We start from the raw sequence: 27228 nt of genomic DNA, 5'->3' as shown, positions 1-27228 counted from the left end.
CCTCACAGGGATCTAGGTACCATCAAGGTCAAGATATCTAAAAACGAGGCTCCATATCATCAAGACCAAGATACCCTCCCACACCAGGATCTAGACATCATCAAGGCCAAACTATAATAAAGATCTCAATACCAACCAAGCCAAGATGTCCTCCCAAGTACCATCATATAGGAATGCAGCCTAAGGCACTCATCTCTCCCTCTCAGAGATATCCATCAAACCAAGCATGCTTATCAAATATTCAAACTTCTTAGGGAGAGATCAACATATCAACTACTTGTTCATCCATCACCGCAACCCCAACTAGTATAAAACTTCCAATATATTGGTTCGTACTATCAATATGCTAGCATAAAATCCAAGGTCTACAATCATTCTGATGCTGCTTAGATCATCACAATATTCAAACAAATATTAGACGAAAGCTTCCTTTTCCAACTTCTCAAGCAACACCAAATGTAGCATCAATACTTCTCAAAACAACCAAGTCTTGTTCACAATTCATCAAACACGAATAACCATCAATATTGTTTTAGCCATTCTTCAATCTCATTCTTTCCTCATGTCCTTTACTAGACGTATGACTGCATGACACATGAAACAAAGAATCATGTCCACCCTCTCAACTATGGAGGATATACCCTTTCGTTCATCCAAGCTCCCTCTCAACTTTAGGGAGATCAACAACTTTATTCTTCCAGCTACAAAGGTTCTTTCTTTTACATCATCATATCATTGGAGAACTTCGATCTTTAGGAACATCATTTCTTTTATTTTCATATGGCAATAAGGTCATCTTTCAATCATCAATGTAAACTTCAATGTCTTCAGGGTTCTTACATCTCCCTCTTTCCATCATGCTCAACATCATCATAAAGCAATGTTCCACCAAGGTTCCGGGACGAGGGGGCGAGAGAGCGAGGATACGCGGGAGCAACCTATGCAAAAGCTCCCCACCAATTTTTAGGAAACGTGTGGGGACGTTAGGGTCTTAAAAACTTATAAATATAAAATATAATTTATAAATTGAGTCCACTATCATAGTTGGGTTTGAATTGAAAAGCTGCAAAGCATGATCATTGATATGAATATCATTATCTAATATCATATAAATTTAAAATTCTAATTGATAATCATACATTATACATTATGATTAAAGTTTAAACCATATTGATGTTCCACTTCCTACTATGAACATTGAATACTGAACAGTGAATATTGACATAAAATTATAAAAGTCAAGTCTGATACATCAAGAGTCAAAATTTTATAGAGTCAGAATAACATAAGAACATCGACATATTAAAAGATAAATGAGCATAATTTTGCTTAAGCCTCAAGGTAATGCCTCGCTAGTCTCTTCATCCAGCGGCTGCACGAATAAATCAGGATCAACCATATTGCCATCTGAATCTGAATCACTAGCATTCTAAAACATGCTAAGTGGCACATCAACCAACCCCATCTGTCTCTCATCAAGTCTCTCTTCCATATCTACCTGTTCGTTATCCTCTGGATCAACATCCCATCGTGTTGCTGGTCCCTTCAAATACTCAGGTGTCTTCCTATGCTCAAGACGTAGGGCATTGTGCACAACAACTAATTTCTCCGCTCTTTTAGAGGTAAGCTTGTTCCTCTTGATAGAGTGGATGAAGCTATATGTGTACCAATTCCTCTCTGCTGCAGAGGAACTAGGAACGTCTTGCGAATGGAGTGAGGGGCCAGGGCAAATAATGAATTAAATTTATAAAAAAACAAATTGAAACCCTTAAGTATTAAAACTAATGTTAAATTTTAATTATAAAAAAAAGTTAATTAAAAAAAATTGGGCCCCTCGACCCCCCACGCCCCCCCTCGACCCCCTCTACTCCCCACGTCCCCCCTCGACCCCGCCCCCTCGACCCCCAACGACTCCCCACGACCCCTCACGACCCCCTTTTCGGAAACGACCCCCTGGCACGTCCCCCTGCATACCCTGCTTTTTGGGAGCGTGGGGAAACGACCCCCTGGCACGTCCCCCTGCATACCCTGCTTTTTGGGAGCGTGGGGAAACGACCCCTTCTCGTCCCCAAGTCCCCGGAGCGCGGGGGAGCTAGGAAACTAGACCCCTATGGGGGGGGGGCGCGAGTCCCCGTGGAACACTGTCATAAAGTCATCATCAAAACTATGTACTTGCAAATCTCATCAATATGTACAAGAGCATGAAATTAATTTTACTAATCTAGGGTTATCATATCATTACAATGAGAGAATCTAGGGTTATCAAAATTTTAATATTGAGCCTTAGATATTCAACAGCTAAACCATGCTAGGGTTTCAACCATAATGGAAGCATTTACACCTAGGGTTTCACTTTAATGCCCTATGATCCTACATCAACCTTTACTAGGGTTTTTGTGCTTTTTGGGAGCGTGGGGAAACGACCCCTTCTCGTCCCCAAGTCCCCGGAGCGCGGGGGAGCTAGGAAACTAGACCCCTATTGGGGGGGGGGGGCGAGTCCCCGTGGAACACTGTCATAAAGTCATCATCAAAACTATGTACTTGCAAATCTCATCAATATGTACAAGAGCATGAAATTAATTTTATTAATCTAGGGTTATCATATCATTACAATGAGAGAATCTAGGGTTATCAAAATTTTAATATTGAGCCTTAGATATTTAACAGCTAAACCATGCTAGGGTTTCAACCATAACGGAAGCATTTACACCTAGGGTTTCACTTTAATGCCCTATGATCCTACATCAACCTTTACTAGGGTTTTTGTGATAAACCCTAGATATTAACAACAAACCCTAAAAGGCTAAGGTTTTACCAAAGTGAACAAATATCAAGAGATAAGGGTTGATTCTAAGTTAGAAATCAATCACCCTAACAATATAAGAATCTTTATGATTCTATTGCAAAACCCTAGACATGAGAGAGTCATTAATGTAAATCAATTTTAAAGACAAAATGATTGTACCTTCTTATATGCTGAAGACTACAAATCTTGTAATCTTATACATACCTTGAGTTGCTTCTTCTACAAACCTTGAATGGCTCCCTCTTAGTATGACAATCTGCTTCAATGAAGCATCAACATCTTCATGGTTCATCTTCATATGAGTCTACCTTTATCAGAGTGCCCAAGGATCCAATTTGATTACCAAGTTACTGTTCTCTTCATTCATCATGTTCTTCATGGCATGAGATCAATGTTTCTTTAAGTACCTGCAACATTCACTCAAGGACTACCAAAAGTATACAAGTACAAGAGCATGATTATGATTAGGAATTCCATGGAATCTTTAGAGAGGGAGCATTTCTAAGGTTTCTAGATCCAAACCCTAAGCTTCTTGATGTTATCTTTCGAAACATCAACCCTAGGATTTGAATTTCAAGTTCAATTCTACCCTCCCTAGCGTTTTCCATTTCTCCCTAAACTATCTACAACCCTAGAGACCAAAAGCTAGGTTTCTATGAGGGAAAAAATAGAATAGGGTTAGGGTTTTTGATTAGGGTTTTATAATTTAATATCCATCTAGGGTTTATAATCCTAGATATTCAAAAATATTTAACGAATATAACACTTCAAACCCAGAATTAAAACATATAGCAAAACCCTAATGCATATTTATATATAGACCTTTAAACAAAAACTCACAAATGAACATGTTATGTTATACGTACCTTATAGCAGCGCTACCTTACCCTTTCTTGAATGTGTCTGCTTCCCAAGTTATACCTCCTTCAGTGCTGCCTTCAAGATGCTCTTCACAAGGTGACTTAACAGATGTTTTGACTGCTACTGTCCTTTGTCATCCATGATCCCAGGTAATTATGCTAATTTCGGTCTTTGGCACAATCATTTTAAAAAGCTTCTTTACTGCTCTCTGAATGAACTTCTAGAGTGGCCCTTAGACTAGGGCTTCTCAATTACCACAAAATGACTTTGTAAAGAGCTCTAGAATTCTTCCAAAAGGATGCGGATTTGATCCTTCTTTAAAGTGTCACAATTTGTTGGAGTGAAAGGCTGCTTCTACTTCCTTATTTACGTCTCTATATTTCTGAAGTTTATACCATAGATCACAAGACATCGATGTTCTAGCTTTTCTGGATTAACCTTCCAACCAAGTATACTTCTTTTAGCATCTTTACATTCTAGTAACCTTGATTGCTAATATAAAGGTATCCTGCCCTCTGGTTAGGGCTTCCCATTTTCACTGTGTATAGAACAGGCTTATACAGCCTTTTATATAAATTGGCCTCTACTATGCATCCCTTTGTTGGCTTCTTATTTTGCTGTTTTAAATAGGTCTAATACCTATTTCTAGTATATAGAATTTCATCTCTTTTAGACACTTCTGAGATTTCAGATCTTAAGCCCAAAACTTCGGATGATGCTCTTTCCTCAAACGATGATCACAGGTCTTGATTATAGGACCTTTTCAAAAGATGATTACAGGACTCTTTGGCCTCTTTCCTTGCCTTTCAGATGTCTGCCTAAGGTGTGCTTTTCCAGCTTCTTGGCCTTCTAGCACAGGTCTTTGGCCTAATATCAGAGAAATGTTACCACAGAGATGTTGCCCAGAACCGTCATTACAGGAGTTTGTTCTCATCTTTACTGATTTTTATACCTGTCGGTCCACTTTCTTCCTTACTTTGCCCTCAAGAAAAGTGCAAACATTTTTTTAAAAGTTTTTCAGTTTGCTATACAGGTATGTGGACTGTAACTAGGACATCAAAAGGAATTTGGATGTGAAGAAAACTTTGGCACATAACCATTCTATTTGGTTTCCTCGTTTTGATGGCTGCTTTAGTTCTTAACAGTCTCTTCTTTTAGGCTGTGGGAGCATTGCAAAGTGATCTTTTCAGTTGCCCATTCTCTAGTCCTTAGCTCTGAAACCATGTTGGAAAATCCATTAGGGTAGCAAGTTTATTCCCTTTTCCATTCTTGACAGTTATTTGTGATTATGTTCTTCTTCTTAGATTATTATGTGTGTGTTCTTATCATCAAATAAATGCCAAAACAAGAAGCTCACAACCATGAACACAAGATATAGGCTCCAAGCCAGGTCAAAACCCCTCCAACGGGGAAAAACCCAAAAGAACTGATCTTCTTATCAAATTCAAAGGAGACTTCCAAGACCTAAAACAAGACTCTAGACCTTCACCAAGACTCAAGTCAACCAGCCTTTCTTCCCAAAATATTTTTCTGCAATTCTGGATTGAGGAAACCCTAGCAACCTTATTGTACTCGCACATGAGAGCCACAGATGGAGAAATTTAGACTTCCGAAATGCTACAACTTCTCTTCTTTCTTTCGCAAGGCTTTCCTAGCCTCTAAGAAGCTTCATACTCCTTAGCTGCAGATCAGAACATGTGTGATGTGTGTCACTTCAAGGAGGTCGAAATTGTTCTTTATATACCCTTCTTACTTGCTTCTATCACTCTTCACTAGGTTGACTTTAAGGGATGCTGGCCGACTTGGTCTTGGGACCTAACTAGACTTTTCTAAGCATCAAAATAATATTTTCTTTCTTGTTACAAGTGCCCAATAGGGTCTTTTACATCATGACAATGATTTTGACTCAAGACAAAAACCCTAGAAGCACTCAATGGGTGCTTTGACCTAATGACCAATGATCTTGAGCATGAAACCCATGCTTAAATAAATTTTCTTTTACAAAAATATTTTTCTTTTTTTTCTTTCGACAAGTACATAAGAATTAAATAAATAGCAATTATGAAGACCGATACTAGTTACACTTTTCAACATTTTTCAGCTCCCTCTTGATCCTTTCCTTCTTTGCAAAAATCACAGAAATCCATCTGCAAACTTATCATCAACCTCGTCCTCCTCATCAGCATGATGTCATTCCTTCCTTGCATGAGCTAGGTTTTTCTTCTTTCAGCTGAAACATGGATCTAGGTCTATGTCTACGGTTTTATTTTCAACCCCTAGGGATTTCCTATCCAAGCCTTCTAGTCTGCTAGGGTTTACAAACCCTAGATTTCCAATTTTTATCTACACCTTTGTCATATGCAAGATTTCTTTCCATATCCAAATGCCCAAAACCATAAAATCCCTTATGCCTTTACATATGTGATGAAATCCATCATTGTCATCAATCAATCAAGGACATATCAGGGTTAACAATCCATTACAACATAACCTTAACTAGTAGTATATGCATGGCATCTTTCAAGGTTCACAACATCCTGCTTCTGAACACACTCTGAAATGTAATGCAACATTTCCGAAGGAAACATAGGTCCTCAAAACTTCAATCCAATATATCTCACTTTAGGCTGCCAAATATTCTTGGCACATGTATAGGAATTTGCATAGTTCATCCCTTACATTGGTGACATGCTTGAATAGCTTCCTGTGCAGTTACCCAAGATATATTTTGAGAGAAAGCTTCCTTCAAGCCTTAATGAGCCATGGATTAGCCATAACTCCTTCAATTTCAAATAATTATATTGGTTCGAGAGGTAGTGACCTTGCAACATCTTCCTGAATAACAATATGCAACATCCATACTTGACAATTTGTCCTATTGGCTCAGTCAGTCTTATGACAATACTGCTTGCTCATGTTCATTCCTTCTTAACTTCCACCTGTGAATGAATGCCTAGAATTTGACTTTAAGTTCTAGCCAACCAATGATCAAGTCTTTGTTCAACAATATAAGGCTCTCGACCTGCTCAAACGAATGGAGTTTCAGCCTGTCAACAGTAAGAGATCACGTCTAGAAAGAGTAATAATTCTCAGCCTGTCAAACAATGATAATCATGCCTAGAATTACTCCTGCTCTCAGCCTATCAATCAAGGAGAAAACTTGCCCAGAAATGCCACGAGTATCAGTTCAAAAATCCAATAATTTTGCCCAGAATTTCACTTTGTCAAATAAGGATTATCTCATCCAAGAATATAAACAATATCGGTCTTCCAGATATAAGAAATCACACCTAGGGATAAGGTGTACTTAGCCTAATATTGGAGAAAGAATTCAACCTCCAATTAGCATTCTTGATCTTCTTGCAGACTGCTTCAAATGATGTCTTCAGGCTTTCTCTTTGATTACAACAATAGTAGGAACATTTGAATGATCTGAATCATCATTTGCACCTTCTGTCCATAATTTCTAAGGCATTACTAATTTGAATTGTCTAGAGTTTGAGTGCCCTTAGTCTGCAACCTAACATACCCAGTTCTTGAGTGATTTTGGCCTTGATCTATCTTCCTGAGGACAATCCTGAGTCTCTCGACCTCCTGCACCCAGCTTCTGAGGCCTTTCGGCCTTCTGATAATTTCGACCCTCTGAGGCTCGGGCTAAGGCTTTACCTCATATATTTTCGGCCCTGTCTAATCATGACTTAAGGTCTCTCGGTTTCCTATCTATGACTTTTGATTCTTCAAGGAGAGGTAGAGGCTTGAATTTGCTTTGACCAACAAACAGGTAGCTTGATTACTTCTAGTGCAAACTTCCTTAGTTGACTGAGGATTCTACTTAAGAATCTTGGTTTTCTTCAAGACTTGGTAAGGCTGCTCTTTCACCCAAGCTCTGATACCATGTTGATTTTTCAAAGGTCTTCTAATTTGATAATTAAATCGTATGATTTCTTAAGTTAATCATTCTTGTATTCACATTCATCATAAAGCAATTACACAAAAGATCTCAACCGTAGAAACAATAAATGACAGTAGGATCATGAAGAGACAACCAACTGCCAAACACATGAGACACAAAATTTTACCCCAAGAAAACTCGCTTGGGGAAAAACTGAAAAGCCTTTTCCTTAGAGAAATTATTCAGTTTAACAAGAGATACATCTAATCCATCTAGTAAAAATGAATGTGAAACTGATGAGTGAGAATGCTCTGGTCAAAGCCGATCAAACTGCCCTATTATCAAGTCATATAGCTGCCCAAAAGGCTTGGCTTGGTCTGCTCTGTTAGGGCCAAATTTTGGCCTTCTTCTGCACCCAAAGAAACTCAGAACTGCTGCCAGATAAGGCCAGAAACTTAGCCACATGTGCGAGGTCAGCAAAGAGAGAAGATGCTGGATTTGTCTTCGTCCTTCTTGCCCTTTACTCCTTTGCTCAGATCAGAAGGTAATATGTCTTGTGTGTGTGGTCGAATGTTGCCACGATGAGAAGGTGAATGTCATATATAAGGACTTCTTGGGAGGCCGAATGGGTGCCACAACAAGCTGGGCTGACTTGATCATGTGGTGGGCCGACTTGACTTTCTTCGTCCCAAAATATTCAAATTTAACAAATTTAAATACTTTCTTGAGCTGAGGCTCCGAGGATTTTAAGACCCCTTCTTGTTTAGTTTCAGTGGAAGCGATCCCACCCTAGCTAATCCATTGTCTAGTTCTGGTGGCGCTGATCCTTGTCAGAAATACCGAGGGGGGTGAATCAATATTTCACTCCAATCAGTTAATTTTAACTTCATAAAGCATTGATTATCATTAGCATTAGATTAAAACATAAGTTAGCATTACATCACATGAACAGATAATAACACCATTCAACAATGCACAACATCCAAGACAATAGACAAGATATTTTTAGGTGGAAACCCTTCTGGGAGAAAAACCACCAAATGCTTCTTAATATAGGTCTTCAAAATTTACATCAACTAGGAAGCTCCAACTTCCATGATTTATCATCTCCAACTGAAGGAGGCTCCGACCCCCTAATTTACAGACTCCAACCTTAAGGACGCTTCAACGCCCCGATTTACCAACTCCAACTGTAAATATGCTCCAACGCCCTGATTTATTAGCTCCAATTGGAAGGACGCTCCAATGCCCTAGTTGTATCAGCTTCGACTGAAAAGATGCTCCAACACCTTGCACAGGCTCCACCCTGTCCTAGCACCACCCTGTCGTCTTGAAGTGTTTTTATACCCCAACCTGAAGGAGACTTCACTCTCCTGCGTTGCACCACCCTGCCACCCTACTCAGCAAGCGGACCACGTCTCACAATTTTCAGACTGTATCCACTTGCGCTGAAAAACAGACTGCGAACTGTAATGCAATATCTGTTTATCAATCAAATCAGTGCTGCTCAAACACCATATGTAACTGACAAACCCTCAGTATCTGGATACAACCATCAATGACAAATCTAGGCTCATAAACAGTCATACAATTACAAACATTAGTTGATACAATCTCTACTGCATAACAATGCCACAATTGAAGATGCTTCTTATAAGTTATAACATGCAAACTCAAGGGTCAGTCCTCACACTGCTGCATGTATGCTTCAGGTGTACAATGATGTCCCAACCTTCAGATCTGAAAATAATAACACAACAAAATCAACATATTTCATACTTCATGTTTGAAATGTATCATTGTTCTGCTTAGTGCTCTGCCCTTGAAGATGTTCTCTGTGCCACTGATATGGAGATGAATACTTCAGATAACAGTGAGCCAACCTTTATCAGCCTTTAACTCCAGAACCTCCTCTAAATGATTTTGCACAGGCCTTTATGAAGGACTACTTTCAAATCACAAATTATACCTTAGTATGCAACAGATGAGTTTCCTTGGTCTTGGGACCAACTTATGACTATGCCTCAGGGATTTGCTTCAGCTTAGCATCTTACAAATCATAACTTTGTCTTGCTGAAGCTAAGATGCTTTTGTTCTCCCACGGTTCTCCTACTTACTGATTAAGACTGAAAGAATACTTTAAGCTGATGTCAACACCTTCCTTTTGCTACAGGAACTAGCCCTGAAGATTCTTTGAATCTGCTTGCTGCCAAGAATATACAGATCTGACCTCTGCTGGTTTACATTCACAGCACAAAACTTCTACTAATCTGCTCGCAGGTGCAATTATTTCTCAGAATTGTTGCTTCAGAATTACAAGAACAAGCCTTCTGAAAAGACCTTAGATAGTAACTTCAATCCTTAGTTCCCCAAGTGAATAACACAATGATGTGCTAAGGAAATTCCACTGATTGCCATGGATCAGAAATGGTTTCAGGTCAAACAATATAGTACACGTACTGCAAGGCCTTGAAACTCAGTGGTACTTGTGCCACCAAATGGAACCTCAGGAAGGACTAAATCAAGTCTCAGATACTGCCGAATTTTTCTTTTAGATCAGGGCACTGGACTGTCTTCAAAACAAGGAATATCACCAATAAAATGACAACAAATATGCCTGGGAGTTCAAATTATTATTCGACAGGAAAGATTAGAGATCGAGTATCTATGCCACGGTGATGCTCTTGAATAGTTCAAACTTATATGCTGATGACCAGGGTAGCTTTCTCAAAGGATCCACATGACTTTCAGAGGCTTGCACAGGGATTATTCCACAAAGTTTGTCTCGGACTTGCCCTAGCACAGAGGGCCTAAAACTCAGATATCTCAGAGCCAAAATGTGTTACCAATTTGTGCCCTAAGAGGGGCAAAAATCTCAGACAAAACTAGCCATGGTACAGATCACAAGTGTCAAGTTAAGTACGTTTCAGATCTAATAAAGATAACATTGCACACAGCTGATCAGTAGGCCAAATGTATGTGCCTCAGTGAGCTATAAAATGAATTGAACGAGGGATGAAATCTTTGCCAGAGTGAGGGCCGCTCCTGTGCACAGACCTTCTCTTTAAGCCCTCGAACAGTTGACCAGAATTATCCCAACCTTGTTGCCAAAGAAGGGCTGAGTAGGCCTTAGAGATCAATGAACCAGTCTCAACAATATTTGGAAGTATAACACAACGTTTGCCATTTGGATCTGCTTCAAGAGGAAGGCAGAATGGCCATAGTGATGCTCAGAACACCCCAACAAAAACCATAATCAAGAAGATAAAAAGTTTAAGCCCAAAAAAAACTTCAAATCTTCGACCTTCTCCTTAGATCTGCAGGACTACACAAGGCCGCAGGAATACAAAGACAGATCAGAAGTTGAATGCATAGCCTTGAGGAGAATGCGAGCTTCTATCTATAGGCCCAAAAAAAGGGCTTCTAATGGATCTGACTTGTACAATTTGGAGGGAAGCCGACCTCAAATAATTTTCAAATTTGAAATTTAAATTGGGCTTTTGGAGCCAAAAACCCCAATGAGCATTAGGCCCCTTTTTTGTTTAATTTTGATAAATTTTCCTTGATAAAATCCCCTTTTTGTTTTTTTTGACTTTGACTAGAGTAGTCCCTTTTAATTTTAATTTCCTTGTATAATATAAAATTGCTTGTAGCTTTTCTTTGGGGTTGCTTGACCAAAAAATGGGGTTTCAACTTTGAACAACCATATCTCCTCAACCGTGAGGAGTTATGAGGCATGCCACATACCGTTGGAATCAGCATGATGAGGAGAATCAAATGATGATGGTCTTGTGATCAGAATCACTGTCCTTTAGATCCATTTTCCTCAGCAAGTGCAGGGCATCTAGAGTTTCCTTGGGCTTCTTGTCATTTGGAGCTTCCAATCAATGTAAACTAGACGAATATTAAGAGCGTTCAAGAATCGATGTTGGCATCAATGACAACACCATTCAACAATCCCACCCAATGTTGCACAAAGCGGGGATGAAGCATGGACGCAGAAGCGTCATTTCCCAAAAATCTAGGAAGCAAAGCGTCTACTATATATAATTTTTTTTTATATATTTTTTTGCATTTATATTAAAAAACATCCAAAATACCAAATTAGTTGTAGAAAACATGAAAACATGCATATTTTTACATAAATCAAGATAGATATGGCATCCATTGTACATCAATGATTAATTATTCTAACATCAACCATCTAGATGAATAAACCATCTAGAATCTAGAGTCCTCTTCTCTTGTCTAGCCTTTGCCTCTACTTCAATTCTCTAGTGATATTAGTAAACATTGCCCAATTTTGATCAAACAGCCTAATCCAAGCCTTATATTATGGTGGAGAAAGCTTAACATGCTTGATCAATGATTTTTGCTAACTCCATGACAAAGAAGTTCAACAATCAACAACAGCAACACTGGGGTACATATAGGGCTCGGTGCTCTTGATTAAATGCCAATCACATGCCCTCATACATGATATAATCCAATGAAACACCACAATCCCATTGACCTTGGAAACTGTTAAGTTTGCTGAATTTTGAATGAGATATGAAATTCTATTTTCTCCATACGAAGTTTGATGAGGTTGGAACCACTCTCAAATATCCCAAGCCATTTCATGGTAATGTTAAAAATTTAAGTAAAAGGATGAAAATGAAAGTGACATTCTCCTTTTTCTTTCATTTTCATCTTTTTTACTTTAAGAATTTAACATTACCATTTTCTTTCATTTTCATCCTTTTACTTTAAGAATTTAACATTACCATTAGGGAGCATCTAGGAAGCGTCTAGGGAGCATCAAGAGGCACCTTGGGAGTATTCAGAAAACGTAGTTTCTCATATAACAATTCGAAATTAAAGAAAAACAAAAAACAAAAAGCCCCGCGGAACCGTGTGAACCGTCCACCTTCTCTCGGATCTGGTCGTGATCCGCGACGGATACACGCCCAAACCTCCACGAATCCACAACTGATCCTTTCTGGATCCACGGATCGGGCCCCGACGGATCTGTTTTTCCAGGAATCGCCAAAAAATGGCAGAACCGCGGATCCGCTTTTCTGATCCGCGGTTCTGCCGGAGGATCGGTGGCGGATCCATAAGGTCGCGGTTCCGCCTCCTGATCCTTGGGTGGGTGGGACGGTTCCTGCAACTATGAGATTCCCACCCTACCTAGACACTTCCTTTCCCTTGTTTTGACACAACAAATCATCTTGAAGCTACTCAGATCTATCCTAAAAGCAGCCCTCTGATATTATTTGTCTGGTCAAACAGGTTCTTCTTCTTCACTGTTCTGTTTAGCACATTCTTGGAGCAAAATTTGATTCCTGGTTAAGAAGCTTCTCTGGGTGTTTCGCTAATCAACAAATTTGGTCCCATAAAAAAGCAGAAGCACCTTCCGAAAGAAACCCTCCTTGAGTTCTCTGAAGAAGACACGAGTATCTTTGTGATAGCAGCAGCAGTTCAGAAAGAGCGGATTAGGGCACCTGTGAATCAAGCAATATAGTTGGAGTTTCTCCTGCCGCAGTGTTGGGATTCATGGGCTCTGATCAAGTTACCATGCGGTAGTGTGCTAGGGCACCCGTGGATCAATCAAACCCTCCCAGCAGTAAGATTTCTTTCCAGTAGCCTGAGGTGACTTTGTGGAAGAAAAGGGTCATAAAGTGGCTGAACCAGCATCCCCTGCAGTACACCTTCCTACGGCTGTTTAAGAGCAGCAGAACAGTCCTGAACATTCCCTGTGGTAGCGGACTTTGCAAGGACAGACCTTTGGTAAAAGGTTAGGTTGTAGAAGAGTCTGGAAAAGTCTGTCACCTATCCTGGTCAGAGCTGTGCGACGATAAAAGGAAGCCCTGTCAAAGAACATGGAACAGCAAGGCAGTTTTAGTGAATTGGTAGTACGTATAATTGTTTAGTGGTAACTCAGTGATCTGTTTGTTAGCATCACAGTAACCGATATGCAGAATACAGTAGACTGTTGATCTATTGACACTGTCTGTACAAAACTGGTGAATTATTGGTACAGTGGGCAGTCAGCCCTAAATTTAGTGTGATTTGTTAATCTGCTGTGAAGATCTATTATATTCATGCATAGATGCATGCCTACTGTTGAATGAATGGATAAATGTACACTGCTGTTGTATAAAGTTTTGATATATTGGGAACCTTAGCCAACATAGAAACCCTACGGCAAAAAATTCCCAGAGAATAGTACAATTTTCTTTCAAAATTTCAATATTTTTTGGAATCATGATTTGGGATCTTTTAAAAATAAACTTTTCATTAAGATTTAAATAGTTTATGTATTTTTTAGTAAACCGAGTCATTCAAATCTGATTGGTCTGAGTCAATCTAAACCTGAGTTGACCCTCTACTGGTTCCGAGTGTGAAGCTGAGTTCGAAAACATTAAGATTAGTTTTGTTTATTAAAGGGATACACTACTATGACTATATATTCATATGGTATCTCTATGGTTTCTTTATACTAACTTGCCTAAGGTTCTCTGGAGGATATTAACATCTTGTAAGCCTATAAAATTGGAACAATAGACTCTAGAAATTAAAGAAAGTTATATTAATGTCCTCTAATGACCAAATTATATCACAATGGAACTGGAAGATAGAGCAAGTAATAGTAGCAAAATAAATATTACGTAGGGCATCTCCTCCTGAAAGGGAATGAAAGCAAAAGAAATCGAAGACTAAGTTCAACATTAAAATAGGAATAAGCTCTAGCTGTTGACTGGAGCATTTTCTGTTCTACTCAGGATCGATTAAAGGCAATATAAGTTGTCCAGATTATGGTTGGGATATTGATCAATTTGAAGTGGTTGAAACTCACTGCTATAAATAAACTTACGTAAGAAATTTCTGCTTGATTTCATCTTTGTTCTTGTGTTTATTATGGGTAAACAATCATTTTCCTTGTAAGTTCATTTCTGTACAGTCGTATCATTCCTGGAAGCTGCAAATCTCATTCCTAGTAGGCATATAGTCTAATAATGATCAACTCAAAATGTTTAATTTTTCTGGGACTGATATGTGAAATCAAATTTTCAATACCGTTCAAATATTTTAACAACTTAGATATACCTTTTAAGTTTTTAAGGTTATGACATAAAAAAGTTAACTAATAATCCAATGGCTTTTTCGTATCTGGAATTAAAAAAAAATCAGTGGCTGAAAAAACAAAGTTATAAAATATTTTATTCTTTGAAATTTGAAGTAAATTGAAAAAATAATTCAAGGACAATTGGTTATCTGGTTATCTAATGAGTACCCAGAGATTACTACCAAGGAGGTTCAGTTACCAATAAACTCAAACAATTTTAGAATGAATTTGGTCACTGCTGTTTTTTTGTTATAATGCATATGTGGACATGCATTCAGAATCAGATTTTAAATGAAAATTTGGAATGATGATAGGAGAAAACTGGTGGAAAGATCATTCGTCGTGTTGGTGGAGTAGTATACCTTTTTCGGGGCCGGAACTATAATTGCAAAAACCGTCCAACTTTTCCCTTGATGCATTGGAAGCCTGCAACACCTCTCTATCCGAAGCTGATTGAGCGAGCTCCTGCTGGGATGACAATAGAAGAAGCAGATGCATTACGAAGAAAAGGACGTCGTCTACCACCCATTTGTAAATTAGGTAATAATTGTATATATTAACTCTAAAGTATGGTTTCTTGCTCTTGTCAGATTCAATTTTTTTGAAGTGGCTTTAAAGTTTAGACAAGTCATCTAAAACTCTGTTTATGTTCTCTGGCTTTTACATTTGTAATTTGGTAGTCAATGGGGACTTAATTAGATTTTTCAGACATCAGGTGTAAAACATAACACAAGCAATGTACTATGTAAAATTTGTGTAATTTCGTGAACGTGGGGAGACCTTTCACATAAAATCAGAATAGGAAATTTGGGACCTCGTCACTGAAACAGGTTGTAATCCTTCCTATTCTGAAAATAATGGCCCAATTGTAACTATAAACAACACATACTACGGCTATTGACATTATATATACTAATAACTTAGCATTGAGAAACTTATTAAAAACATGGGAGGTAATGTTGTTTCAAAGCCTATTCTACTACTTGTGAGTTTTACACACACAAGGTTGGACAAGAATACATACGAGAATGAGAAAGATTGGATTCATTCATATGTCACTAAATGATACAGTTATCTCATCAGTATCACATAGTAGGAGAAGAGGAGAACATTATGTAACTCCCAAATACCTAACCATTAACTACTACATTAATTACTACATCAGACAACTCATTATTATATCATTTATTTAGTAAGTCTCTGTTATATACCTAAGTCCTAATTAATATATATGAACTCTAAATATGACCACTATGGCCATATTTCATGCTTCTTCAAATACAAAAATGACAGAAGCTTTAGACAAGCAAGATGGTTGTAGTGCACCCCAAGATAAGTGTTGAAGTTTGTAGCTCAAGTAGGTACTTCTGCATAGGATTTGTGTCTAGGCATGTAGAAGTCACCCACATCTCTTTAGAACACTTGCTCTAGGTTGAGCAAGTTGCTAATGTAACTTAGCCTAAGTTTAACTTAAGAAAACACATATTAATATGTTGGCTTATTGAATTAATAGAAACTTAGGAAATATAGTAATTTATGTTGAAAATGTAGTGAGCAAGGTCTTTTGGCTTGTGCCTTAGCCAGTGAAGACCTTGAATTGTCCTTCTCCCAGTATGAGTTCTTGCTCATGAGTTAGACTTTAGTTAGTTATTTCTAGTTTAATGGAATAATCATCAAAGTTTGCATGCATAGAGTTGGAGCTTTAGTTAAGTGGAGCCTTCATCCGTTTGACTATAGAACGAGGTGGCAGTTACCAGTTCAGTTAGAATGAGTTAGTCTCTAGTTTTGATTGGAGAGAGAACAAGTTAGGAACTCTAGTGTTGATTGGAGAAAGAACATGAAGAACTCTCAGTTAGACTTCAATCAGAACTCAACTTCTAAAATAGAATTGGGCCTCCTTGCATGTTCAAATTGGGTCTATAAAGAGGAGGACGAAGGCACGGGAAATCATTGTTTTGTGCACAAAGGTTTGTGTGACAAGACAGAGCTCACGAGTTTGTGAGAGAGCCTTGATTGTGGAGAGCGCTCCTAAGAAATAGGAGGAATAAGTGCGCTAGGATTTAGGAGTTGGTTGTGCTTAGAGAAGAGGAGTCGAGTCCTAAGAAATAGGGCTTCCAAGTGCGCAAGGAAATAGGGATTTTCCCTATAAAATAGGCGTTGATCTATGCTAGAGAATAGGGGCTCATGTGCGCTAGGAAATAGGGACCTAGTGTGCAAGGATTAAGGAGCCTCTAGTGCGCAAAGATCAAGTAGAAGAGAGTAGGTTTTGCAGAGGAAGTCAAGGAAGCAGCAAAGGAACAATTGTGTTCTACGGGGTCAAGATCAAGTAGGATCAAGGCCATCCAAGATCAATTGTATCAACCGAGATTTGAGAGAGAAGCAAAACACTTTCTCAAAGAGATAGATTGCTTTGTAATAGATCCAAGTGCTCAAGAACAATCAATAAAATAGCCACATCAAGCAAGGTTTCCTGAGAAAATAAGTGTGTCAATTTGTGCATGTGTTTTTATCTTTGTGTTTTTATTCTGCTGCTTATGAATTTTTAAGAGACTCTGTATCTTGGTGAAAATAAACTAGATTTTAGTTTTCAGATATTCATCTAAGTAGTTGCAGAGTTTCATGGAAATTTAACAATTTACTTTAGCGAGTAAATTTTAATCTTAGCCATCTAAGTCACCGGATTCGTCCTAAACCCCCTGCGAATCCCGAATCCGGCGAATCTGACACGATTCGGTCCAGAATCGTGTCCAAATCACAGGACACGTCGTGTCCGAGGGCGTGTCGCGATTTTCAAAAGCGTGTCGCGATTTTAGGACACGTGTCCGGTTTCCAGGACTCGCTAAGCTCAGTGCGGGAATGAAAAGGGCGTGTTTGCTCATTAAAATTGTCATTTGGCAAGTGATTTGTGCTATTGGAGCAAGGAGTAAAGCATTTTGGCAGCTTCATGATCAAGTCTAGGCCCTAGTATTGATATGCTATTCATGGTAATGTTAAATTCTTAAAGTAAAAGTGACATTCTCCTTAATCTTCATTTTCATCCTTTTACTTAAATTTTTAACATTACCATGAAATGACTCAGGATGTTTGAGAGTGGTTTCGACCTCATAGGATTTCATATGGAGAAAGTAGAATTTTAGATTTCATTCAAAATCCAGCAGGCTTATCAGTTTTTCAGGATTTTAGGATTGGGGGATTGCAATGTTTCCATTGAATTTTGTCATGTATTAGGGTATGGAACTCGTATTTAATCAAAAGCACCAAACCAAGAGCTTCTGAATATGTCGCTCCCACTCCCGTTTTCGCTCCCGCTCCCCGCTTTCGCTCCCACTCCCAAGTAACACTGTTCCTGATGATATGGGTCTGGACACCACTGTTGAGTTGGCATTGGCCAACATGGATCTCAATGATCCAGTGCTAGAGCTTGTTAGATTTGATGACTTAGAGGGGTCAACCTCCATACCAGCAGATGCAGAGGCGACTATGGATACAACGGAGTAGGAGGATGTAGAGGAGAGCAGTGGGGACCATGATGATGGGGACAGTGATGCTGATTCTGATGCTGATTGATGCCTTGAGGCTTGTATACCTGTAGTTGTTTTATATTTTCTATATCTATTTGCCATTGGCATTGCACCATCACTACCTATGTAACACATTTTGATTTGATGACTTAATGAGAAAACTACAGTTGTCAGTGTGTTTATCTTACTATCTTGTAGTTGTAAGTTGTCTTTCAGTTATGAATTATGAATCATGATTTAAATTTTTAATAGATTTATCATTTATGTGACCAGTACCACTGACATTTATTTGAATTTTGTATGTATTATGCATGCTAATAGCTATAGATGAAGATCTATGTTTGAAATCAATAAATTTGTATCATTAATTAAAATTTGTGTAAGAAATATGATAATATCTAATTTTTAATATATATGTATATTTTTTAAATATATATATATATATATTTTTTTTAATAAAATAATATATAACGTGTCCTAACGTGTCCTGTTCCGGGGGGTCAGCGTGTCCGAATCCGACACCACGAATCTCGAATCCTACGTGTCCCGAATCCCCGTGTCAGGTGACTTAGTTAGCCATTGATCTCAAGTGAGGCGAGAACTAATCCCAACAATCAATTACTTTGAGATTAGGGTTAGGATTAGGGTCTTGCCTCAATGAAAAGTTATAAAAGCAAGGTTGAGGAGAGGAGATGGACACACAATAGCAACACAAGCTAAGTCACCTGACACTGGGATTCGAGATTCGTAGGATACGGGGATTCGAGTGTTAGATTCGGACACGTTGACCCCCCGGAACAGGACACGTAGGATTTGTTATATATTATTTTATTATATATATATATATATTAAAAATTAGATATTTCTTACACAAATTCTCATTAATGATACAAATTCATTGATTTCAAACATAGATCTTCATCTAGATGTTAGTTTTATTGTTTACAAAGTAAGTTAGTAACATTATAGCATGCATAGTACATACAAAATTCAAATATCTGCATAAACCCTCACAAACCTCATAAACCCTCCCAACCCTCATAAACCCTCACAAACCTCATAAACCTCATAAACCCTCACTCATAAACCCTCACAAACCTCATAAACCCTCATAAACCTCATAAACCTCATAAACCCTCACTTTTTTGGGATTCGAATCCCAAAATCAGGACACGAAGTGTCCTAACGGGACACGACCGGGATTCGATGGTGTCTTGTTAGGACACGTGGTGTCCCATTTTAGGATTCGAATTCCCATCGAATCGTGTCGGATTCGTGGGATTTGGACACGTGGCCTGTTTTGGACGAATCCGGTTTCATAGAACACAAGATTGAGAGTGACATCTTAGTGAGCGTGTGTTGGGTTAGAGGGAGTGCAAAGGGGCTAGAGATCTAGATCTGCAGGAGAGATCAAGTACTGATCTAAGGCAAATCTACTAGATTAGATCTAGGTTTTTCTTGTATATGTATTTTCTCATTTGGGCCATTATCCCAGGACGGGAGCCCAAGTAGGTTCTGAGTTTTTATTAATGATAAACTAATTTGTTGGGTAGAAATCTATTTTTGTTATTGTGATTGAGATCGTTATTTTCTTTCATTGAATATTTTTGTTAGGAACCTAGCTGTGTGTTTATTTACTAAGTTTTGCTAGGAATCAAATATCAGGGGATGTGTTCAAGGAAATCTAACAACCATTGTGGCTATCAGACTTGCCAACGCTGATAGGACCACATGGAAAGGACCGCGATAGGGGGCTGGGAACACGACGACAATGGAACTCCGAGACCTGGTCGACCGCTAAGAGATTAGACACAATTGCACGCAGGGAATTGCGTAGGGAGATGCAACTGCGTGTTGGAGGTCATGAGACAGGATCGGGCCGCGACAAGAACAAGAGCAGGATGCGACAAGTAGTTGATTGGGTCATAGGTAGCCAGGATTGAGTCATGACAGGATTACTGATCCGGATGAGCCCACCGCTACGTCTGTTGACCAGGGGACTAGGCGTGTAGCAAGGAGATTGCTTGAAAATGCAACGACAAAAGGTTCAAGTGGAGCAGATGTCGTGATTGACAGGAACACAAATGTGAAGCCGCTGAATGGAGGCCGAGAGTTGGTCTGCGGTGGCTGATAGGAAGTTGACAACATTGACGCCAAGATCACTGTGACAAGGGGCGCTGAGAACATGACAACAACGAAACTGTGAGACTTGGTCGACCACTTATAGATCAAACATGTCGCACGTAGGGAATCACGAGGGGAGGAATCACCAACCAAGAAGTGGCATGAGACAACCATGGTTGGGGAAACGAAACGACTGGCACATAGAAACGCCAGTAAAGTGCAACTGTGCAACGATAGTCCAATAAGAAGCTACGAGATAGACTTAGCCGATGGCCAGCCCGTTGGAAACACGCATGGAAGAGAATCAGGGTTATAGTAGTCTATTGCAGATGCATAGAGGAGTAGCTGAGTCGTCGGGGTAGTGGTTATGCTGGTAGCTGACAAGAGATCAAGGGAAGTCCACTAAAATCTAGATGTAGCAGCACGTCCGCAGCACGTGGGGCATGGCAATAACGGGTTGGGCAGAGCTTTCCAGGGTATGGGGAAAGCTATTCAAGAGTTGCAATCGTTGGGTAGTGGCTGTGGTGGATTTGTGGGAGTGGAAACAACAACCATGAGTCTCGGACAAGAAGTTCTAGGAGTTTGAGCAACTATAGACAATGTGAGGAAGGGTGCAATTTTCTTCCTCATCAAGGAAAATTGCTTTTGTCAGGGTTTGATCAATTGGACAGGGATGTCGATTGGTCTAAGGTTTGAAGATTACTTGGATGAGTTGTTCAACTACAACATTTGGAAGGAGAAGATTGGGTTGGCATTAGAGGAAAACAAGATCTGGGAGTTTGTAGCACAAACTTTGATCCCTCCTATTGATGCAACACTTTTGGTCGCCCATAAGCATAAGGACGTGAAAGCCAGAAAGATTATCCTGAATGGAGTGAAGGATCACATTATTCCTCATATATCTAGGAAGAAAAGCACCAAAGAAATGTGTGAGGCGTTGACCAAGTTATACCAAAGTGACAACGAGAACCGGAAGATAGTGATGAGAGAGGAAATTAGGGGCAACAAGATGTCCAAGAATGAGACCGTTTCTTCGTATCTCACTAGAATATATCAAGTGCGAGATGAGCTTGTTGCAATGGGGGAGAAAGTGTCAGACTCAGAACTAGTAAGGACAACTCTGAATGAGTTCATAGAGTAGTGGGGTACCTTCGTTAAAGGAGTCGTGACACGGGTGAATCTCCCAATTTGGATATTTTGTGGGATGAATTCACCCAGGAGGAGACTTGTGTGGAGGCTCTTCATGGCAACCAAGGTAGAAGATAAAAGGGATGAGGAGTATGTTGCTCTTTCAAGCCATGTAAGAAAGGGCAATGGGATTGCCAAGCTGAACAAAGAAGAGGGAGGATCCTTTCTGGATGGGAAGAAGGACATGAGTAAAGTCAAATGCTTTGCATGTAACAAGTTAGGACATTATGCAAGCTAGTGTCCAGACAGAAAGAAGGGAAAGACAACCACAACAACCACTGCATAAATGGACGAGTTGGCCAAGAAGTTCGAGAGGAACTTTGCCTTGGTGTCACACCTTTCTGAAATCGTCATGAAAGATGCATGGTTCATAGATAGTGGAGCATCTCGCCATATGACAGGAATGAGGGAAGTGTTCCTTAGTGTTTCAGAGACAGATTCAGACATGCATGTGAAAGTTGGTATGAGTACCATACATGCAGTGAAAGGGGTTGGAACAATGTTATTCCAACTAGAATCAAGAGGATCTCTAGAGGTGGCAAAGGTGTTATATGTCCCAAAGTTAAAGACGAACTTGCTCTCAGTCTTAGCTTTGGAGGACGAAGGGTATGATGTTGAGTTCCAAAAAGGATAAGTATTCATACGTTTAGAGGGAGCTACCCAAGACACAATAGTTAGGCTTGGTGTCAGGAAGGGTAAGTTGTACAACTTGCAAGGCCACCTTGTAAGTCTTGGATCGAGGATCGATGTTAGTGATGGAGATTGAGTAGGAGGCTCTGATGACTGAGTTGAGACTGAGGACTTAGTTTTCTAATCTGCAAGATGGGCAGGAGGCCTCTTCTAGATTTGTCAAGACCAGTTAGTATGAGGTAACATTGATGGATGCTCTGGAGCAACGTCCTAGGAGCATGGTTAGGAGAAACAAGTCTTCAAATTAGATTCCAAAGCAGGAACCAGGGAAGTCTTCGAGTTCAGGGGGCACAACTACAACAACGGTTGATGTGGTGGGTGTTACCCACCACCAGTGGGTGACCCCATAGGAGAAATTTTCTCCTAGATTTGTCTTCAACCGGAAGCCAACAACCCCTGACAACCACCAGTGTAGCCGATGTTGTGCCAGATGTCTCTGCTCCCTGAGCCAGTCATATGTCCCCTCGCCCATCTGTCGAGATCGTATGTTTGAAGGTGGGCCATCCAATCCTAAAGGTATGATTTTTCATTATGCAATTGAGTGTTTATGCTTGTTTTTCTTGGGCACACTTGGGTATGGATTATTGGGTGACTTGGAAGGAGGAAGGGTTTTGACTGTAGTCTTGTTCCCTTAGCTTAACCATGTAGGTTTTAACCCTGTACAGAAATTACCTACATACGGATTCTAAAAACAGAAAATAAACAATGGCGAGAGCATAACACATAAAACAAATATACACAGAGATTTCCCCTGGATCCCAAAACCGAGACTACTAGATTGATTTTTCATTATGTTCCTTTCAATGTTACAATACATATATATACATGCCGAAGCATCCATAAACCCCAATCCATTAACCTTGGATTAGAACATAACCGTAGTTCCCTTGACCGGATCTACAAAATACCATGGACCGAAAACCATCGCGCCCAAAACCATGTGCAAAATCCATGCACAAAACCATAGGTAGGTTCACCCACCTAATATAGGGACCAATTTTTTTTTACCAGGGCGATGCCTCGAACCCCGTAGAGGGGGGTTACCGTCCCCCTCAAATCCCTCAACAGGGGGGGCTGCTGCCCCCCTGTGACCCCTCCCCGCTACGCTCGGCGCAACGAAGGGGGGGGGGGGGCTAGTCGTGGAAAGACTATAACACAACCCAACAAACTAGGGGGTTAATCCTCAACCCTAGTCCTGTGGGATCTCCCCTACTGGCTTACAACTTTAGGGTGGGCACTAGTTGGGAAACCTCGATTTTGGTAGCGTGGTCTTGTTTTTCGTTCCACATTTTTCACTCCCCTCCACACATTACATGCCTTATTTCATCGTCTTCCCCCTCTGGGTCCACAAGGCTCTGATACTCCCCTTTCCTTCATCCACATGTTTGTGTCAGCCTTGGAACAATGCCCCAAAGGCTGATGTAGCTAAAAAAAGATGAAAGCATAATATGGCCACATATAAAAGGAAATATACCACAAAATGGAAAAGATGGCTGAGTCAATAAAATTTAGCATGTGGGCAAAAGCCAACACATGAGCTCTACCCCTTATCATTGTGGCCATCACCCTGGTTCTTAGGGCCCCTATGAGTGCCCCTTGCATCTCTAAGGAACCCATGCAGGTCCCAACCCCTAGTGGGCGATGAACTGCCCCACCATAAGGGGGGTAATCACTGCTATATCATACACATCATGCTCTCATCCCTTGGAGCCTCGAGCAGTAAAATAAAAGAAAAATAAATAAAAGACAAATGAAAAAGGGTGGAAAAACAAAGGTCAGGGTAACTCTTGTACCACGACTCTCCTACGTTCATACACACAAATATGTTGACATCCCTCATCATTACCATCCTTGAGCCCATGGCATTTGGCCTTGAGACCCCTATGACCCAATCCACCTCATCATTATCCACATGACACCTACCACTTGAAGGACATACCTTGGACATGTCCTTCCCTTTAGGGGCTGGGAACACCTAATATGGTTGTTTATTAACCACTCTTACTTATGGAGGTAACACCATTACATGCTCAAAGCACCAAATCGGGAAAGGAAACCCACTATCAAGTCTTCATTTCTGCCCTTGATTAACAAGCTTATTCACTCAATTTCACTAATGAAATATTGTATCTAAAGGTGTGGAGACGCATTGGATCTTATACATGATTGGCAAGTGGGTTTATCATGGGATGGGCAACTTAACTGGGGCCCAAGCCCACTAGAGGATCATATTGACACTTGTAGGGGAAGCGTTGAGATCCACGGGTTTCCATCATGTGACAGAGCATTATCTCATGCCATGGGCAACCTTAGCACCTTCAACAACTTGTTCATTGCCCCACATTATATGCGAGATGATGCACTTGGACTAGCAGTGCCCCCAACTGACTTAGCATTGTATACAGGGTTTGGCAGCTGATCTGAGGCCCAAAGGAGGTTTGTCTCATCCTTGAGACATGGGAGGGCAAGCACCATCTTCCGTGCCCTCATTTGGAGCAGTCTACAGGTTTATTCTTCATCAAGAGACCCATGAGACCATTACTTGTGCCCCATAGCCACTTTGGAGCAACACATGATGTTTTACTTGGAGATGAAGGGGCCACCCCCTTGGCCATCGTTCACGGAGCCCTCTTCTTCATCATGACACCTTGAGGACTCGATTAGGCCTTACAACGACCCTCCTACACCATTGCTTCATCATTTCAACTTCATCTTAGATGGCTTATTCTACACTTTATGAGCTATTTGGTGGGCTTGTCACCAAAGTTATGTTATTTTGCACATTAAAATATTTTTAGGGACATCTTAGGATAATTTGAATTAGAAGAGGCTCATATAAATAAAGCTAAGCCTCATTTGAATCAAACATCATCATCACACTTGGATATCTTGTTCTTTCTTGGAGCCACTATCTTGATCTCAAATTGGATATATCTCTTCTTATCTTGTAAGTGCTTTTGTTGAAAGTTTTTCATGTAATAATGTCTAATATGTGGAAATTTTGCAACTAGCTAGTTCTTCTTGTGCCCTAAATATTGAATATCATTGAAAATATTGTTAGATTGCAAATTTGTGCATGTTACTCATTGAATAACAAGTAGATGAATGTTCATAGTGGATTAAAATTTGTTTTTCTTCCATGAAAGTCCATTGATCTTGGGTGGGTAAATGCTAAAGTGTGATTGCTAGGGCATCACAATTTAGCCTCTTTGAAGACAAATTTTAGCTGAATTTTGAATCACCTAGACTCCATAGCCCAAGGGTAAGGCACTAGTCCAAGCAAATTTGGTGGTCACCCTCTTTATCCTTCTCTTTTTCTCCTCTAAATTTTTCGTCCTCCCATCCTAGATCGCCTAGCTAGGGCTGCCTGCAAAATCCATTAGAGGGACAATTTTTCAAATTCGTTTGGACAGGGAATTGAACTGGTGTCTCCTCTACTAATCCTCCAGGTTTGGCTGAAATCCCATGGTTGGTTTGCAAGAAAACTCAAGCCCTAGCTCTAACTTGGAAGCTTATCTTCAACATCATAGGTTGGTGGTCTTCTAAAGGGTTGTTTGCACTTAAAGCTTTGAGGGATCAATCATCCTTGACCCTTTGCCTATCCTTGCTTGACCTAGTGATCATATTGAAGGACTTCCTCCCATGCTTACTCAAAAACACTAGGTCTAGATTGGATTCCTTTCTAGATCTCTCTATTGGAGTGAAAGCCCTATTTGAAGAAGAATTATCTTGAAAAGCGCCTAGAGAGGTTTTGCCTCAAATTAGAAGACTTGATCCTAGGCATACTCATTATTAGTGAATATCCCTAGCCCTAGGTATAGGTCTTCGTCACAAGTCTTTCGTGGAGAGCCCCTAGCTTCTCTTGAAGCATTGAGTCCTAATTGAGCCTCTCCTTGAATGGGCCTTGGAAATCACTTTATATCTTGTCATTGATCTCATCATTTTAGGTGATTTTCTTCATACTGAGACTCCTCCCATCAGTGAAGGTCCGTAAAGAGCAAGGGACATTGACTGAGGTGACAGTAGGTCTTTGTCCCATTGTTGTCATTTGGTCTAGTAGTTGCCTCTTAGGTACCCCAACTAGGACCCCTGCTAGATTGTGTGGCAATAGTGGGATTGGAGACAAATCCAGGTGGAGGGGGTTCTTCCATAAGTACCTCCCTCGCTAAGAGGGAGTGTTGAAGTTTGTAGCTCAACCAGGTACTTCTGAAAAGGCCTTGTGTCTAGGCGTGCAAAAGTCGCCGACATCTCCATAGAACACTTGCCCTAGGTTGAGCAAGTTGTTGATGTAACTTAGCTTGAGTTTAACTTAGGAAAAATCACATATTAATATGTTGGCTTATTGAGCTAATAGAATCTTAGGAAAAGTAAAGTAATTTACTTTAATGATTTTGTTTTAATCTTAGCCTTTGATCTCAAGTGAGGCAAGATCTAATCTTGATTGTCAATCACTTTGCGATTAGGGTTAGGGTTGTTGATTTTTCAAAGATCTCCTAATCTGTTAATTACTTTTTATGTTTTTTTATATTAATCTTTCTTGTATTCACATTCTTCATAAAGCAATTACAAATAGATCTCAACAGTGGAACAAAATGCTAGTAGGATCATAAAGAGAACCAAACAAGAGGCACGAGAATTTTACCTTGGGAAAATGCAAAAAAATTATGAGAGCTTCGAGAGCTAGTACACGATTCAAAGATCGAATGATTTTAGAAGCAAATGGCTTCTACTTTGTAGATAAATTCTCCAAACGGCTAGTTGGCTTGATCCCTGTCAAAGTAATCTCAACCGTTGATAAAGATTTAATTATCTTTTAATTTCCACCGTCGAAAATCTTTATTTTTGAAGAATTTTCGAATTCTCTTTTAATTCATTTTTAATTAGCTCAAAATTAATTATTTTGAGTTAATTTCCTCAAAAAATTGACTTTGACTTAACCAGCAAGGCCCAAGGGTTCAAAATTTATTGAAATTTTCAATATTCCCTTGGTGGGGGACTTCCAAAAATTAATTTCTCCAGGACCCACAAATTTTTT

At 39.8% G+C, this 27228-nt stretch overlaps 1 protein-coding gene across 1 annotated transcript in view; it reads left to right on the top strand.

Annotated features, from left to right (window-relative positions):
* LOC149248866 (uncharacterized) overlaps positions 1–27228 on the top strand; it is an 89689-nt gene that overhangs the window by 49238 nt on the left and 13223 nt on the right. The window contains exon 3 of the mRNA XM_089458572.1: positions 14985–15210. Coding sequence (XP_089314698.1) covers positions 14985–15210 — 226 coding nt within the window. The remainder of the gene's footprint in view (positions 1–14984; positions 15211–27228) is intronic.

This window comes from Pinus tabuliformis, chromosome 7 (genome assembly GCF_031772625.1).
Source record: "Pinus tabuliformis cultivar Carrire ecotype Pingquan chromosome 7, CPIR1, whole genome shotgun sequence".
In the NCBI taxonomy this organism is placed as follows: Eukaryota; Viridiplantae; Streptophyta; class Pinopsida; order Pinales; family Pinaceae; genus Pinus; species Pinus tabuliformis.
Note: the sequence above shows the minus strand (reverse complement) of the source record. Positions and strands in the feature narration are given on the sequence as shown.